General features: G+C 44.0%; 1 protein-coding gene across 1 annotated transcript in view; it reads right to left on the bottom strand.

Annotated features, from left to right (window-relative positions):
- VPS26A (VPS26 retromer complex component A) overlaps positions 1 to 8,583 on the bottom strand; it is a 31,397-nt gene extending 22,814 nt beyond the window's left edge. Inside the window, exon 1 of the mRNA XM_089687740.1 lies at positions 8,433 to 8,583. Within this exon, the coding sequence (XP_089543866.1) occupies positions 8,433 to 8,435 (3 nt within the window). The 5' untranslated portion in view covers positions 8,436 to 8,583. The remainder of the gene's footprint in view (positions 1 to 8,432) is intronic.
- Between the last annotated feature and the right edge of the window lie 9,151 nt (positions 8,584 to 17,734).

Raw genomic sequence — 17,734 nt, 5'->3', positions numbered from 1 at the left:
AGGTAAAAATGCTTGAGGCCTTAGAACCGCTTTAACCACTGACTTAAGAATGGCTAAGTGCTTGACATTTAAAACAAAGTGTACTCATCCTGTTAATCGCTGTGAACAGAGGACAGCTCAGATCAAAAGACACAGTGGGGGGAATTTACTAAAACTGCAGCAGACTGAAGCTTGAAGCACAGCTTCTCCAGACTCTGCTTGTTCAGTCAAGCTTTGAAAATGAAAGCTAGAAGCTGACTGGTTACCATGCATAGCTGCTCCAGATTCTGTCTGCTCCTTTGTAAATTCTCCAAGTACACGGCATGTGATCACTGTGATGAGCTATCACAAAATGTAAACAGTGTGGCGTTTACATTGTTGAGCCCAACCCTTCCTCTTAGAATAGAGGAACAAATGAATTAATCATTCATTTTTTCTGATCAGTAGTGGCAGCAGTGGATAATCAAGATTGTGGATAGTTTAATCCCAAAGCCTAGTATAACAAAAATATGGCTTTCAAAGCGATTGTGTGAATCTGATTGTAAGAACACAGCTCCCCTGATGCATTGAGCACTGACAACAGAAGGAAAATGGAAGGCAGAGGGTGATGTTATGTCATAAGTTATGTCAAGAAGTCCACACTTGTATATTGTGTATAGTCTACTTCAGTAACAGTTTGTAGTTTTCTTTTTACTGGCTGGTCCCAAAGCCACTGCCACGCCTGTCTATGGGTGTCTCCTTCAACTAGCCACTTATAAAGGAGACACCGAAGTGTGCCCATAAAAAACAAAAAAGAAAAACAAAACTACACACAGTGCCCAGTAAGCAATGCTCCTCTGCTCCCTCTGAACTCCTGACAGACAGCTGCAGGAGGCATGCGATCCCCTATCCCTTTCCCCCTCCGCAATCCGGAAATTTGGATAAGGGACAGCAAGGTGTTAGGGGACTTTGGGGGGTGAATGTACTGGGGCATTTTTTACCATACTGCTGTGAATACATTAAGGTTAAAAAAAAAAAAAAAAAAAAAATGCTTCGCCTTTAGTACTACTATATAATTTCCACTCACTCCCTGAAGGTCAGGTCTGAAACCTGCACAAATACACTTTGTTATAATACATGGGTGTTGTCTTAATTGACACGCATTAGGGTTCAGCTAGCTTTCATCAGAGGCTGCCTGCCAGCTAGTTGTTGTGATGTGATTTACAAATACAGGCAAGTTTTATTTACACGAGTTAAACACCAAGATGAAAAATTAGATAGCTGCAGGAGCATACCAGAGCATAGGAAGTCATGCACAGCTGGATGCAGTAGGGTACTGCTGGCTGCTAGGAAAACCACAATACACATTCATGTTATCTCAGAAGCTGCCAACTGTCTCCGGTTAGCAGGGTCAGGCCATATTCTGTGTTTTTGTACCCAGTAACAGTCCTAATCTCCCATATACATCCCAATCTGTGCTGGTATCCCCTAAACACACTCACTTCTTACTGCAGTAATGTGAGGGGTATATGGCATTTCAGTAACTCCAACCACCAGTGAAGTATTTCTTATATCCCAGACAGTAAAACTTCATTCACACCGGCGGTATATGACAATTTTTTGCATGGAATTCAGGTTCTTCCTGGAAAAGTTAGCTGAAGATACTGCGTAAAATATGTGCCTAAATACTTCTTCAGGGTTTACATGAGTTTCCACACATCAATATGCTTTTACACACATGAAAACTACAGAAATGTATGACCCCATTGATCCCTTTAGTGCTGCATTTACATGTGTACAAGACTAGAAGCTTAGATTGTAAGCTCCAAGGAGCAGAGCCCTCCTATCCTTCTTGTATTGAACTGTATTGTCTCCCTTTATATTGTAAAATGCTGAGCAAACTGTTTACACTATATAAATCCTGTATAATAAGCTATTTGTGGCATTTTAGGGATACACTCACACTAGCGCTTTAATCCAGTGCTGGGCGCAGTTCACCCCTGGGGCTGATCTGTGTAGTGTGAGTGCTCCGAACCGCCCCTGGGACCCCTTGGAAGAGGTGATCGGCTCACTTGCAGTCTGGAATGGTTTGCCTCAGTGTAGGTGCAAACTGTACTGGAGCACAGAATGACAACCATAGATGACTATGTACTGAAGCAGGGATCACTATGGGCTGGTTAGCTTAAAGCGGAGTTCTAGTCGCACTGTGAAAAAATAAAAGTCAGCAACTACAAAAACTGTAGCTGCTGACTTTTAAAAAACAGCCACTTACCGGTTTCCCGATCGCGCGGTGTCCTCCCCGCAACCCTTTTCACCAGCCATCTGGTGTTCCAGGTGCCGGCATCTTCAGTGTGGGCACCCGGCTGTGACAGCTTGTGGAATGGCCTGTAATGTGACAGCTCCTGAATGGCCCTGTAATCTTCTGGAATCTGTCCAGTGTCCGAGAAGTCTACAGGGAGGGTGGGAGGGTAGGAGGACAATTTCCGCTTCCAATTGCCTAGGTGATCGCAGCAGAAGTGGGAGCGGGTACCTGTCAATTTTAGGTACCTGTTCCCCAAAGGTACCAATCCTTAATGAGGAGCGGGGGACCAGTCTTTAAAGCGGAACTTCCCCTTTTGGTTGGAGCTCCACTTTAAAGAAAGTCTAGGAACATGTCTTTATAGTTGGTGAGTGCAGACCAGTGGGAGAGTGGGGTGGGGTAATGGATCTCAGGCACAGTTCATTTAAACCGGCCCAGTGTTAATACACCCTAAGACACTCATATAAATGCGGCCTAAATACACCATTAAGCTCAAATCAGTAAGCACAACACAGAAAGGGAAAAGTGGTGACATTTCTGGTGGGACGGTGGCTGCCATCTTGGTACACCTGTTCCTATGTATTTTATTACCAATGCTTGTATGGGTCTGCTGGCCTGATTTTAAAAGTTGAGTATTCTATACGTTTTCATACATTAAACATGGACGTATTGTACTATAAGATGTCCTTTGATTTTTTTTTTGAACATGGATTTCGGATGAGGAATTGGAAAAGGAGCCAGTAAAGTATGCTTACAGAGGAGAGCTGGTTGGATTTCGGGTTGATATTAACCACATGCCGCCCAGCCACTGTATAAATACGGCGGCAGGGCGGCACGGCTGGGCAAAAGCACGTTTTAAAACGTGTGTTTTGAAAACAGGTAGAGGGCGCGCGCGAGACACGCCGCCGCCCTACCTGTCCTGCCGATCACAGCCGCAGATGTCAGTCGCCGGGTCACAGCCGGTTGTTACGGCTATGTCCCGGCGATCGACAGCAATTGCTGACAGAGAGCACAGCTGCAGTAGCTGTGCTTTCTGTCAGTTCCCTGACAGCTCCAGGACACGCTGATCGGGACAGAAGAGTTTCTCTCTCTCGATCAGCCGGAGTTCCCTGCAGTACACCCCCCCGCCCCCTAGTAAAACACTCCCCTCACACAGTTAACCCTTTCCCTGAATAAACTTAACCCCTTCCTCCCCAGTGCCATTAGGACAGTGTCAGTGTTTTGGTTTTTTTTGCACTGATCACTGTATTGGTGTCACTGGGGATGACAGTGACCCCAAGTCAGTACCCCCCAATGTCAGAATGTCCGCCGCAGTCCCGCCATAAGTCGCTGATCGCCGCCATTATTAGTATAAAAAAACTAAAAATCCCAGTATCTTTCCCGCCATTTGTAAACGCTATAACTTTCATGTAAACCAATTAATTTACACGTATTGGGTTTTTTTTTTAGCAAAGACATGTCGCAGAATGCATTTTGGCAGAAATTTATGACTAAATTTGTTTAAATTTTTTTTACTGGACATGTTTTATAGCAAAAAGTCCAAAATATTGTTTTTTTCCCTCAATTTTCAGCCTTTTTTTTTTTTATAGCGCAAAAAATAAAAACCGCACAGGCAATCAAATACCACCGAAAGAAAGCTCAATTTGTGGGGGGAAAAAAAAAAAAGGAGGTAAATTTCATTTATGTACCGTATTGCATGACCGCGCAATTGTCCGTTAAACTAGCGCAGCGCTGTATAGCAAAAAAATGGCGTAAATTGTAGTATCTATACCATAGTTTGTAGACGCTATAACTTCCACACAAAGCAATCAATATACACTTATTGGAATTTTGTTTTACCAAAAACATGGAGCAGAATACATTTTGGCCTAAATTTATAACCAACTTTGAGTTTACTATATATTTTTTATAGCTGAAAGTAAAAAATATTGTTTTTCTTCAAACTTTTTGGCCTTTTTTTGTTTATAGCGTGAAAAATAAAAAGCGCACAGGTGATCAAATACCACCGAAAGAAAGCTCTATTTGTGTGAAAAAAAGGCCGTAAATTTTGTTTGGGTGCAGCATCGCATGACCGCGCAACTATCAGTTGAATTAGTGCAGCGCCGAGTAGCAAAAAGAGGCCTGGTCATTAAGGGGGGTAAATCCTCTGGCGGTCAAGTGGTTAAAGCGCATTTGACCTATATTCCCTATTGGTCAAAATGGGAGGTGAGCGTGCATGCTAGCTGGTGGAGGGTTTTAAGGGTGATCACTGTTCAAGTCACGTGTGGAATATATGCTGATTTGAAGATTTTTTTGCATTACAGATCTTGATCTTTACTACATTTATTCACAGACTGTCACTGGGTTGAGGGCTTAGCCGGGTGTTTATTATTCAACATTTTTGTTTTATTTTGTGTGCTTCGTTTATACATCTCATTATTATTATCTATGCCTTGATATACAGTTGCAAGAAAAAGTATGTGAACCCCTTGGGATTACGTGGAGTTTTGCATGAATTGGGCATAAAATGTGCTCTGAACGTCATCTAAGTCACAACAATAGAAGAACACAGTCTGCTGAACATAATACTACACAAACATTAGATGTTGCCATGGTTTAATTGCACATAACATGTAAACATTCACAGTGCAGGGAGGAAAAAGTATGTGAGGCCCTAGCTTAATGACTTCTCCCAGAGCTAATTGGAGCCAGGAGTGAGCAAACCTTGACTCCAATCAGTGTGATGATATCGGATGTGTTACTGACAGCTGTCCTGCCCTTAAAAAACACACACCTGTTTTGGGTTTACTGGTTTCAAGAAGCACTGTCTGATGTGAACCATGCCTCGCAGAAAAGAGCTCTCAGAAGACTTACGATCAAGAATTGTTGACTTGCATGAAGCTGGAAAGGGTTACAAAGGTATCTCCAAAAGCCTTGATGTTCATGTGTCCATGTTAAGACAGACTGTCTACAAATGGAGAAAGTTTAGCACTGTTGCTACTCTCCCTAGGCGTGGTCGTCCTGTAAAAATGACTGCAAGAGCACAGCGCAGAATGCTGCATGAGGTAAAGAAGAATCCCAGAGTGTCAGCTAAAGACCTACAGAAATCTCTGGCACATGCTAACATTTTTGTTGACACATCTACAATAAGGAAAACATTAAACAAGAATGGAGGACATGGGAGGACACCACGGAGGAAGCCATTGCTGTCCAAAAAGAATATTGCAGCACGTTTGAAGTCTGCAAAAGAGCACCTGGATGTTCCACAGCACTACTGGCAAAATATACTGTGGACAGATGAAACCAAGATTGAGTTGTTTGGGAAGAACACACAACACTATGTGTGGAGAAAAAAAGGCACAGCACACCATCATCAAAACCTCATCCCCACTGTGAAACATGGCGGAGGGAGCATCATGGTTTGGGGCTGCTTTGCTGCCTCAGGGCCTGGACGGATTGTTGTCATTGATGGGAAAATGAATTCCAGAGTTTATCAAGACTTTTGCAGGAAATCGTACAACCATCTGTCCGCCAACTGAAGCTCCGCAGAGGATGGGTGATGCAACAGGACAATGACCCAAAGCATACAAGTAATTCAACAAAACAATGGCTGCAACGGCACAGAATACGCCTTCTGGAGTGGCCCAGTCAGAGTCCTGACCTCAACCCGATTGAAATGCTGTGGCATGACCTTAAGAGAGAGATTCACACCAGACATCCCATCCCAAAAATATTGCTACACTGAGTTTTGTGAAGAGGAGTGGTCCAAAATTACTCCAGATCATTGTGCAGGTCTGATCTGCAACTACAGGAAATGTTTGGTTGAGGTTATTGCTGCCAAAGGAGGGTCAACCAGTTATTAAGTCCAAAGGTTCACATACTTTTTCCTCCCTGCACTGTGAATGTTTACATGTTATGTGCAATTAAACCATGGCAACATCTAATGTTTGTGTAGTATTATGTTCAGCAGACTGTGTTCTTCTATTGTTGTGACTTAGATGACATTCAGAGCACATTTTATGCCCAATTCATGCAAAACTCCACGTAATCCCAAAGGGTTCACATACTTTTTCTTGCAACTGTATATCACTCACATTGTTTATTTGCACATATGTTGAAATTTCACTTATTGATTTGTTCATACTTGGTATTGCCTAGCATGCCATCTAGTCTGTTTGGATATTTTCATTCACTTGTGTTTTGTTATTCTCTAGGTATGCACTTATAACACCTTAGTTAGGGGCTCTGTCAGGCATTTACTTTTTGCTTTATGGTTAGGTTTAGTGAGTAGTGCAGCACTATTTATCTATTCATTTAATTCTTAGTGTTGTGGGAACGCAGTTTGGTGTTTGCAGCCACTCTTAGTTTATCATACTAGGTTTGGCAACACAAGAGGATTTTTTCTTTATTTACTACACAGAGCGTGCACACATTTTTTGTGCATACCATTTTTGACAGCTTTTTATTTCATTGGGCTGCCAAATGCACAAAAAGTACAGCAGACGCAATTTAAAAATTGTGCCACACCAATCTCTATGATACTGCAATACCCTGAAGTTTGGTACAAACACTGCATTTGTTAGAGGTGTTTGGGGTGCCATTACCAATTAATGGCACCAGCGAGCATCTAACAAGGGCAGCGTGTTTCCATGTGGTGCAGGAAACGCATCTTTCCAGCACCATGTTTTGGTATGAACAGACCCTTAAAGCAAGGAGGAAATTTAAAAAACTGAAAGTATGGTACCTCACTGGCCCTTAGATGTGGTGGGCGCCTTAGTGTTACTTTTTTGTCTAAGATTACAGTGCGAGGCCGGTACCAGAGTGCTGGGATAATTAGCTCTTGCGCATGCACAGGAGTGATGTCATCCCCCTGCCAACCAATGAAGAGGTCCAAAGATCGGCACTCAGAAGATAACGGTGAGGGACCGTTGAACGGGTGAATATTTACATTTTAGTTCCACTTTAAGAGCCGGGTCACACCAAGCCAGCATCTGATTGTGCCAGAACGCACTGTGCATTCCGATTTCAGCCCATTCATTTTACATGGGTTGAAATCGCACCACACCAAAAGTAGTGCATGCGCTACTTTTTAAAGCGCACTGTAAGCGTATTGCATGGTACAAATGTACCATGTGATCCTGTGTAGGCAAACGAACTGAGTTTGCAACCTGCGATTAGGTTGCAGCGGGTATCAACTTTTTATTGACACCCACTGCAGATCACAAATGTAGTGCGTTTTAGACGCGGTTTGAATGGCACAGCGCATTTCTGTGCAATTCAGATGCAGGCATGGTGTGAACCGGCCCTTTCAGAGAAAGTTATTGTTAGGGTTTACATACACTTTAGGTGAATCTCAAAACAGAACTCAACCCATCCATTTAACAGTTTCAAAAACATTCATTCTCAGCATGCCAGGAAAGTAACGGTCACATTTGCTTGTGTTCTCAGCCATCAAATGTCTGGTGTCATCTCTGATCCCATGTCAGCACCATGACAGTTACAGATCAAACAGAAGCTAAGATGGCAGCTTCCTTGGCTGAGAACCATAGACGGGTCTAGTTCCACTTTAATGCCAGGAGGAGGGAAGCGCTGCCTGATCAAAGGATCACTGCGATTGGCTGTCAAAGTGATCACATGATTAGGAACCCAATCAGAAACAGAGAGCAGGTGCTGCCTGTGACAGTTCAGGTGCCATCGGGTCACAGATTGGAGCACATACGCATTACATGGTCACCAAGGGGATCATCTGATTGGACTGATCTGAGGAAGACTTTGTTTACAAATAAAGATTGTTATTCTGGAGCTGGGCCTGCTGTCAGCCAATGAATCCCTGCAGCAAAGTTGGCTCCTCGCCTGAGTGAGCCGTGAAGAGTCAATGATGTTCTGTCCCATAGGAGCCGCCTGCCTCATACCATTCTCCACACACTAGGACAGACAGGAACTTCCACAGCCTGCAAAGGCCGCCCTCTCCATGACCCTGGAAGGCCTCGGGCTCACAGGCCGAGCTCTGCACCGCACGGCGCTCCTTGCAGAAGTTGCTGTGGAGTTGTCAGAGTAGATAGGAGCGCAGTACTGACAGCTCTGGCTGGGAATCCCGCACTGCTAGGCCCTGACGCCTCCCGCCCCATGTACAGGCCTCTTCAGCAGCCGTCAAGCCTTTCCCTGCCGCCTCCTCCACATGTGTCCCCACACTCACCATGTTCACACACCGGACCGACCACTCCGCATCAACCGAGCAGCTCCACCCGCCGCCGTCACGTGACACCGGGGGTGGGCACCGCCTGATGCCACGAGAACCGCGTGACCAGTCAGCTGACCCGAGAACCGCGTGATGTCTTAGATCCGGGAACGCCCACCCAGCGACTAAGCCCGGAAGCGGGATTTCGCTGTTTCAGACCGACAGTGCGCATGTGCGTGTTACTAGAAGGCTGGTATGCCTAGTGGAATCTCCTCGGTTCCGCCCCCTAGACAGCAAGGCCTGGTCCTGCCCCGCCCCTTAGGTCCCTTTAGCATGATATCATACATACAAATACATTGCAACCAATCAAATATGAACTCACCCTAACCTTTGAACTTGACAATAATGTACAATTTTATAAAGGGGTAGAATGTGGCACCTGTAGTGCGCAGCAGCAAAAATTAGGTGTGGCTGAAGAAAAGTGGGTGTTTGCCATAATGGGTGTGGTTTATGAGTATTCTGTGGCAGGATTGATAAGAATCTCACCTGGAACTGGAATATCGATCAGAGATCGAACGCAAACACTTCTACGATGATATTGTTCTTTAACCACATGAGCGACGGAAGATTTTACCTCCTTCATGACCAGGCCATTTTTTGCTCTACCAATTGCGCTACTTTAACTGGTAATTGCGCAGTCATGCAACACTGTACCCAAACAAAATGAATATACTTTTTTCACACAAATAGAGCTTTCTTTTGGTGGTATTTGATTACCATTGGGGTTTTTTTTTGCAATATAAATGGAGAAATACTGAAAACGTATGAACCATGCAATAGAAATAAAATATACCTGTGCTCAAATCCCTATAGATTATATATATATATATATATATATATATATATATATATATACATATATATATATATATATATATATATATATATATATAAATAAAATAAACCCAGCAGGTACTAAAGGGGTGTGACCATATGTTAACACTAAACATTTTGAAAAACCCTCTGCACACTGCTATTTATTTATTTGTTCCAGGTACTTATATAGCTCCATCAATGTACACAGCACTTTACATACTGTATATATTGTACATTCACATCAGTCCCTAACCTTCAAGGGGTGTACAATCTAAGGTCCCTAACTTACATTCATACATACACATACTAGGGACAATTTAGACAGAAGCCAATTAACCTACCAGCATGTCTTTGGAGTGTGGAGGAAACCGGAGTACCCGGAGGAAACCCACGCAGGCACAGGGAAAACATGCAAACTCCAGGCTGGAGGTGCCGTAGCTGGGATTCCAACCAACGACCCAAGTACTGCTAGGCTGAAGTGCAAACCATTTAGCCAGTGTGCTGCCCATGCACACTTTTTAGCAAACTTTGAACAAAAACAGGGATTTTTAGTTCATATACAATATATTCCAATTATGGCTGCATTCATACTTGAGCGTAGCGAATTTGAGTGATTTTCGGGCATTTTTGCGTGCAATTTTTTGTGTGATGTTGTGCTTTTTCATACAGCGTTTTTAAGCGTCTTTGAGCTTAGGCGGTTTTTTTATTAGCCAATAGAGAACATTATCATCTGTTGCATCATTTGTTGCTAGGGTTTTAGAGTTTGTCGGGCTGAACTTATGGAATTTGTGCAGAGTGAAATAAACACGATGGGCGATTTTGAATTGGATTAAGCGATCCCTAATGGACAATAACTGTTTGAATGGCTTATCCCACATATCGTCCCAATCTTCTTGATCCATGTCTGGGATACCCGTCTGCCATTTTTGCCTGAGGTTAGAAAACTCGGAAGTGGTAAAAGTCAAAAGAAGCTCATGCAGTTCAGAAGTCGGCTTCAGAAGATGATCTTTTAGAAGTAAAGATTCCAGAGCAGTTTGGAGAAGTGTAATGTGATCTTGTGGAAATTGGAACCTAAAGGCATGTGCAACCTGCAGGTATCTAAACTGATAAAGAGAAGGGAGAATGTATTTTGCACTGAAATTTCCAAAAGAGAGGAGGCGGCCTCCATCTACAAATTCAGCAATGGATTTGATTTTATGTTGTGCCCAGACTCGCAGGTCACGTATGGAGTAAAAATGCTGCAGTGATGGATATTCCATATGGGAGTTTTTGGGGAGAGAAAAGTCTGGGAGTTTCCAGTCTAAGCCTCAAAGTTCAGGCTTTAAGTGTGGTGAGCATAGAAGATGTCAAGGGGGTATGGGGCTTCTTTCCTGTGGAACAGGAGAAGTTGGAGAGCTTCTAATGAGCAAAGGATAGCCGCCAATATGGTGGAAGAGTTATTAGTATTGGGCATAGCCACCAACAAGTCATAATCAGCTGTGTAGCTAAAAAGAAATACTTGTAGAAGTCTGGCATGCTTACTTCCCCCTTGGAGAAGGGGTCTAGTCAGGGTGGTAATTTTGTAGCATGGAGATTGGGGTCCCCACAGAAAGAAGGACAGCAAAGTGGTGAGTTACGCAAAAAAGGATTTGGGAATCCATTGAGGGAAGTTGCAAAATAGCTAAGTGAATTGAGGTAAGGACCTTAATTTTAATTAGGTTTATGCGCCCCAGGAGAGATAGTGCCAGGTTGCGCCATGCCTTCAGTTTAAGCTTAAGGTCTTGTAAAACTGTCCTTAAATTCAAGGACAAATATTCAGAAATTCTTTGAGACAATTATTAAGTACCCAAATTTATCAAACCATTGAAGTTGCAGGTTAGATGGAGCTTGTGCAATGGCAGAGAATCTACTGGGAAAAGGAGGGATTGATGCCAATTCACTTGGTGTCCAGATATCCTAGCAAAATTTGTTGGAACCTGTAGGAAATCACCAGCTTCATTCAAGAACAACAGTAGGTCGTCGGCATACAGGGTGACCCTCTGCTCCAACCAACTCGCTCCGAGTCCCTTGATATCTGGGGAAACTCTATGAGCCTCAGCAATGGGTTACATGGCTAGGGAAAAGACGGTTGGGCAGCCTGCCAAGTGACCCGCTGTAGATGAAAAGTAGCAGAGAGTTGGTTTCCAAAACACATGGATGCAATGGGATTAGTGTACAACAACCGCAAGCATTGTAGGAAATGTAGATGGAAACCCATTCTCCTTAAGACCTCCCACAAATAGGGCCACTCTACCGTATCTAAGGCCTTTTCAATATCTAAGGAGGCCACAGTTCTAGTACTAGTGGTGGGCCGAACACCCACCCTGTTCGGTTCACAGTTGAACATTCGAACCTACCGAAAGTTCGACCACGAACTTCAAACAGGGACAATTTACTGAGCAGTATCTTACCGCATCTGAGTATGCATCTGAGTATGCGGTAAGATACCACTCAGCTATAAAATACCACATGAGTTATATTATTATATTAAGTCATGTGGTATTTTAGTAGTGAAACATTCCTTCATGTTTCAGCTGTCAGTGGGGTTCCCCACTGACAGCTGAATGTCAAAAAAATTGCAGAAATTGCCCGTTAATTAAACATTTCTTTTAAAAAGCGGCAGGGGGGGGTCCCCTGCAAAATCTATAGCAGACCCTTATCTGAGCATGCAGCCCAGCAGGTCAAGAAAGGAGGGGGGAGCATGAGCGAGAGCCCCCCCCTCCACCATACCAGGCCACATGTCCTCAACATGGGGCATGTGGCCTGGTTGATGGGGACAAGAACCTCTTCCCCACAACCCTGGCCGGTGGTACTGCTACCCATTCAAACAAAAAAAAAGTGTGTAAAAATGACAGAAGATAGTCTTTGACAAGTCCTATAAAAAAAAAAAAAAAATTTAAAAATGTCCCCCAAAGTAGATCCGATGTCAATCAGACAAAAAGAACCTCTCCACCCTGTCATCTGACAGCTGTTCCGCGATGACAGTTCTTAAATACTGTGATGACATCACAAGGGGGCGGGTTGCCCCCTTGTGGCACCATCATGCATTGTGATTGGCATGTGCCTACTGCTGTGTTCAGGTAGCCTTTGTTATGCTATGGGAATGCAGCAGCTGAACAAACACAGCGGCAGGTCCTCATTTGACAGGTGTATGGATACTTGTGCATGACCCCTGAACACAGACAGTGTGCATTTTGAGGTCACTCACTGCACACTTATCAAATTAGTACCCGAGACTGTGTTCATACAGCTGCTGCATCCTCATAGAGAAACAGGCAGCTCCAGCAAACCGCTCATTCACATTGTATGGGCCAGAGAACCCGTGTGAATGAGCAATTCATTTTTTACAATTTTTTAAATTATTTCTTTTACAATTTTTAAAAATCATTTATTACATTTTGTTATTATTTTTTTTCCCATTGTCTTTTACAACACTGTTGGGGGGCATTGAGTAATTGAGGACACAGATTTTTCAATTCCTTTCTCTGCATCCTCCGCTGCACTGCAAATGAATGAACAGGAGACAGAGGCTCCTGTTCATTCATAAACTGAAGCATAGTAAACACAGCTTACTATGTTCAGCTATCAATGGACACAGGAGCCATCGGTACTTACATAGCTACATAATTGCATAGCTAGTCTGGCTGAAAAAAGACAAAAGTCCATCCAGTTCAACTATAGAAAAATTTCTAATTCTATACCTACAGTTGATCAACTTTACCTATACAGTAAGTGTTAGTATCCAGTTATATTCTGTGTATATATAAGAAAGAATCCAGGCCTTTTTAAAGCAATAAATCTGATTACTGATCACTTCCGAATCACCTGCTGTGTCCATACACTAAAGGAAGGGGCCAGTAAATGAAATATTTACTGGCCCCTTCCAACGCTCTTGATCCTGACACATCACCCTGTGTACCCACAGCAGCTGGCGGGAGAGAGGGCAGACCTGAGAGAGGGGCACCCAGGCACAGAGGAAATCAGATGTGGGCAGGACAGGAAGGGGGATAAATTCAGCAGGGCTGGGGGGGGGGGGGGTGTTGCAATTAGAGACCAGTGCCCTGTGTCTGAGTCTCACTCTGCAGTAGCTGAAAGCCATCAGGACAGACAGGAGAAACTTGCTTTTAGCTGCTACAAGGAGAGACACAGAGACAGAGCATTGTTCTGTAATTGCCTGCCCCGCCACACTGATTCTCCCTGTCGTCCATGCGCCCCTTTGTGCCCTGGCCCCCTACAGGAGGACCAGTGGTACCCCCTTATTGGCGGCCCTGCTGCAAGGTAAATCATTTCCTCCTTATACAGTTCTCCAAATTGTCTAAAATATAGAATGCAATACTCTTCAAATAGATGCTAAACATATATCTCTGCAAAAAAATTACCTTTCCAGAGTATAATGGCCAAAAAAATAAATGTGTGATACTTTTCATCTCAAAGTGTTCTAATAGTGACAGTTCCACACAATCCTCTTCCTTGTGCCCACACCACCAGTGAACAATGAGTGTACTCATCTGTTGGATTCAAATATGTTTTTGCATGGTGGCAGGGGTGTTTTAAAACAGTGGGCCTGTGTGCAAGATCATAACTTGGGTCCCCCTGCCAGAGGAAAGGAAATGCGCGCCACGGCAACAACTGAGTTTTCTTTTCGGTAGCCTCCGCTGGGTACATGGTGTACAGAGTTCAGGAGTGCTCTATGTGCAAAGAGCAGAGTTCAGACATATGCTGCATGCAGACAGAAGAGTTTAGGCGTGTGTTATATACAGGTTCCAGAGTTCAGGAGTACACTGCGTACAGAGTTCAGCAGTGCGTTATGTACAGGGTGCAGAGTACAGAAGTGAGTTATGCACAGGGTGCAGAGTACAGGAGTGCATTATGTACAGGGTGCAGAGTTCAGAAGTGAGTTATGCACAGGGTACAGAGTTCAGAAATATGTTATGTACAGGGTGCAGAGTTCATGAGTACCCTGCATGCAGAGGGCAGAGTTCAGGAGGATCCTGAGGATGCTGCAGGCAGAGCTAAGAGTACATTGTGTACAGAGTTCAGGAGTACCCTGCGTGCAGAGGGCAGAGTTCAGGAGGATGCTGTGTGCAGAGGGCAGAGCTAAGAGTACATTGTGGACAGAGTTCAGGAGTACGCTGTGCACAGAGTCCAGGAGTGTATTATGTACAGGGTGCAAAGTTCAGGAGTACCTTGTGTGCAGAAGGCAGAGTTCAGGAGTACACTGTGTACAGAGTTCACGAGTACGTTGCGTACAGAGTGCAAAGTTCAGGAGTGCACTATGTAAAAAGAGCGAATTTCAGGTGTATGCTGCATGCAGATGGCAGAGTTTAGGAGTGTGTTATGTATATGATGCAGAGTTCAAGAGGATGCTGTGTGCAGAGTGCAGAGCTCAAGAGTGCATTATGTACAGGTTGCAGAGTTTAGGAGGGTACTGTATGCAGAGCGCAAAGTTCAGGAGTGTGCTATGTACAGGGTGCAGAGTTCAGGAGTATACTGCGTGCAGAGGGCAGAAATCAGGAGTACGCTGTGTACAGAGTTCAGGAATGCGTTATGTACAATGTGCAGAGTTCAAGAGTACCCTGCGTGCAGAGGGCAGAGTTCAGGAGTATGCTGCGTACAGAGTGCAGAGTTCAGGAGCATGCTATGCACAAATTCAGGTGTATACTGCATGCAGATGGCAGAGTTTAGGAGTGTGTTATGTACAGGATGTAGAGTTCAGGAGGATGCTGTGTGCAAAGGGCAGAGTTCAGGAGTGCACTATGTACAGGTTGCAGAGTTCAGGAGTACACTGCATGCAGGGGGCAGAAATCAGGAGTGCAGCATGTTATTGTTGTTTACACACAGGTCTCTCCCCTGTCAGTGATAATCGGCGATCACCGGGTGCTGGCGGGGAATCTCCGGGACCCAGTGATTGACATCCGTAACCACCAATGACAGCACATATATATACGTGATTTTGCGAAACCCTGCTGCCCTATAGCAGTAATTCTGCTATAGGACAGTAGGGAAGTGGTTAATCCGCTGCTCCAGATTCCTGTCACTCATTTTCCACCAACAGCGCAACACACACACACACATTTTTTCTTCTACTACTCCATAAAGACTGAGTCACCTGGTCTGCAACCCAGGAGAGTGCATGTCAAAACACGCTCGAGTGCAAATGGCGGTGTGACTCACAACCATAATGCTACACTGAGGACTTTCCCGGGAATTCACCTTGTACATGGATCAGCCATAACATTATGACCACCCACTTAATATTGAGTGGGTCCCCTTTGTGCTGCCAAAGCAGTCTTGACCTGTTAAGCCATGGACTCCAATAGACCTCTGAAGGTATGCTGTGGTATCTGGCTCCAAGCTATCAGTATCAGATCCTTTAACCACTTGCTTACTGGGACTTTCCCCTTCCTGCCCAGGCCAATTTTCAGCTTTCAGCACCATTGCACTTTGAATGACAATTGCACAGTCATGTAACACTGTGCCCAAATTATATTTTTATTGCTTTTTTTTACACAAATAGAGCTTTCTTTGGTGGCATTTAATCACCACTGGGGCTTTTATTTTTTGCTAAGCACACAAAAAAAAATGAATGAAAATTAAAAAAAAAAAATATCTTATATAAATGTGTAGTGCTGCGCTGCTCAGAAAACACTAAAGACATAACATGACATGCATAAAGTCCAAAACGCATGTATAAAACTCCAACATAAGAGCCCAAAATGAAGAAAGGAAGGAAAAAAACTCTTCAGCAAATGTAGGAAAGTCATATTCCTACTGGAGAGTAAGTGCACAATCCCAGTGCTGTAAATCTTTAAATGGTGTGCATCACCACGGTGACCATATGAAATAGGTGGACCCTCACCTTCATGTGTGGACCATATAAGAAAACAGGTCAACCAAGCATCTCCCCTCCTAGAGGGGGTGAAATAATGGCCTCTCCTCTAAGAATAATCCTCCTTTCATATATGGTCACTGTATCCTCCAAAGTGAACCCTCTAATGGTATAGCTGGCTCTGTGGGTAGAACTCACAACCATATAAAGTGACCATAGCGCAGCACATTTCTTAAAACCTCAATAAAGTTTATTAAAAATGCACTCGCACGTTACAGTAGTAAAAACGGCAGTATGACAGACGTTATCTAACTGTAAAATATACTAAGCAGTGTCTCCGACCGTGCTAGCGGTGTTCCGGCTCTAACGTCACCTGGCTCCTGTGTGTTGATGGGGCAGCACTGATGGGCACTGATAGGCTGCACTGGTGGGCATTATAGAGAAGGAACGGATGAGGCTGTACTGATAGGTGGCAATGATGGGCACTAATAGGCAGCATTGAAGGGCACTGCTGGGCACAGATTGGCAGCACTGCTTGGAAATGATAGGCAGCACTGATGGGCACTGTTGGGGCTGCACTAATAATCAGTACCCTGATTATCAGTGCAGATGTGTCCTTCCACACTTGCCGATTATCAGAAGTGCTTTCCTCGTGCTGTGACCGTTGTTCGGTTATATCGCGGTCAACAAGTGGTTAAGTCCTGAAAGTTGCAAGGTGGGGCCTTCATGGATCAGACTTCCCATAGTGCATCCTGGTGCCAACTCTTGCCCTGCCATTACTCCATGGTCCAGTTCTGATGCCTACATGTAGACACTTTGGGCTGTGGACACGGATCAGCATGGGCACCCAGACCACTTTGCAACTACACAACAAACTGCGATGTACTGTGTTCTGACACCTCCTTTATGGGAACCAGCATTAACTTTTTTTCAGCAATTTGAGCTCCATTAGCTTTTCTATTGGATCAGTCTTCCTCACCCATGTGCATGAATGAGGCTTGGCCACCCATGACCCTGTCACTGGTTCTTCTCCCTTGGACCACTTTTGGTTGGTCTTGACCACTGCAGACATGGAATAACCCACAACAGCTGTAGTTTTGGAGATGCCCCGACTCAGTTGTCTAGCCATTACAATTTGTTCCTTGTTAGTCACTCAAGTCCTTACCTGTGCCCATTTTTTCTGCTTTCAACACATCAACTTCAGGGATAACATGTTCACTTGCTGCCCAATATATCCCACTCACTTTCAGGTTCCATTGTAATTAGATAATCAATGTTATTTGCGTTACCTGTCAGTGAACATAATGTATTGGGGACGTACTAAACTTCATATTGGAATGATTGGATTATTGGCTGCAACGCTCAACACTTTCATTAGGTGGCAGTATATTTTTACACAGGCATATATGGTAATGACTCTGTGTTTACTCAAAATATGTTTTCTTTTCTGCACTGCTTGATACTATGTTGCAAGAAGTAGTGGCTAATGTTTAACTCTTCACTTGCTGATATATATGCAGCTGTACAATGGAATCAGTAAATTATACAGAAATAATGCAAACATTACTCGATATATGTCTAGGAATAGATTTATTGA

The sequence above is a fragment of the Staurois parvus genome, unplaced genomic scaffold (genome assembly GCF_062004578.1).
Source record: "Staurois parvus isolate SC_StPar_1 unplaced genomic scaffold, SC_StPar_1.0 ptg000437l, whole genome shotgun sequence".
In the NCBI taxonomy this organism is placed as follows: domain Eukaryota; kingdom Metazoa; phylum Chordata; class Amphibia; order Anura; family Ranidae; genus Staurois; species Staurois parvus.
This window is presented reverse-complemented; position numbering and strand designations above follow the sequence as displayed.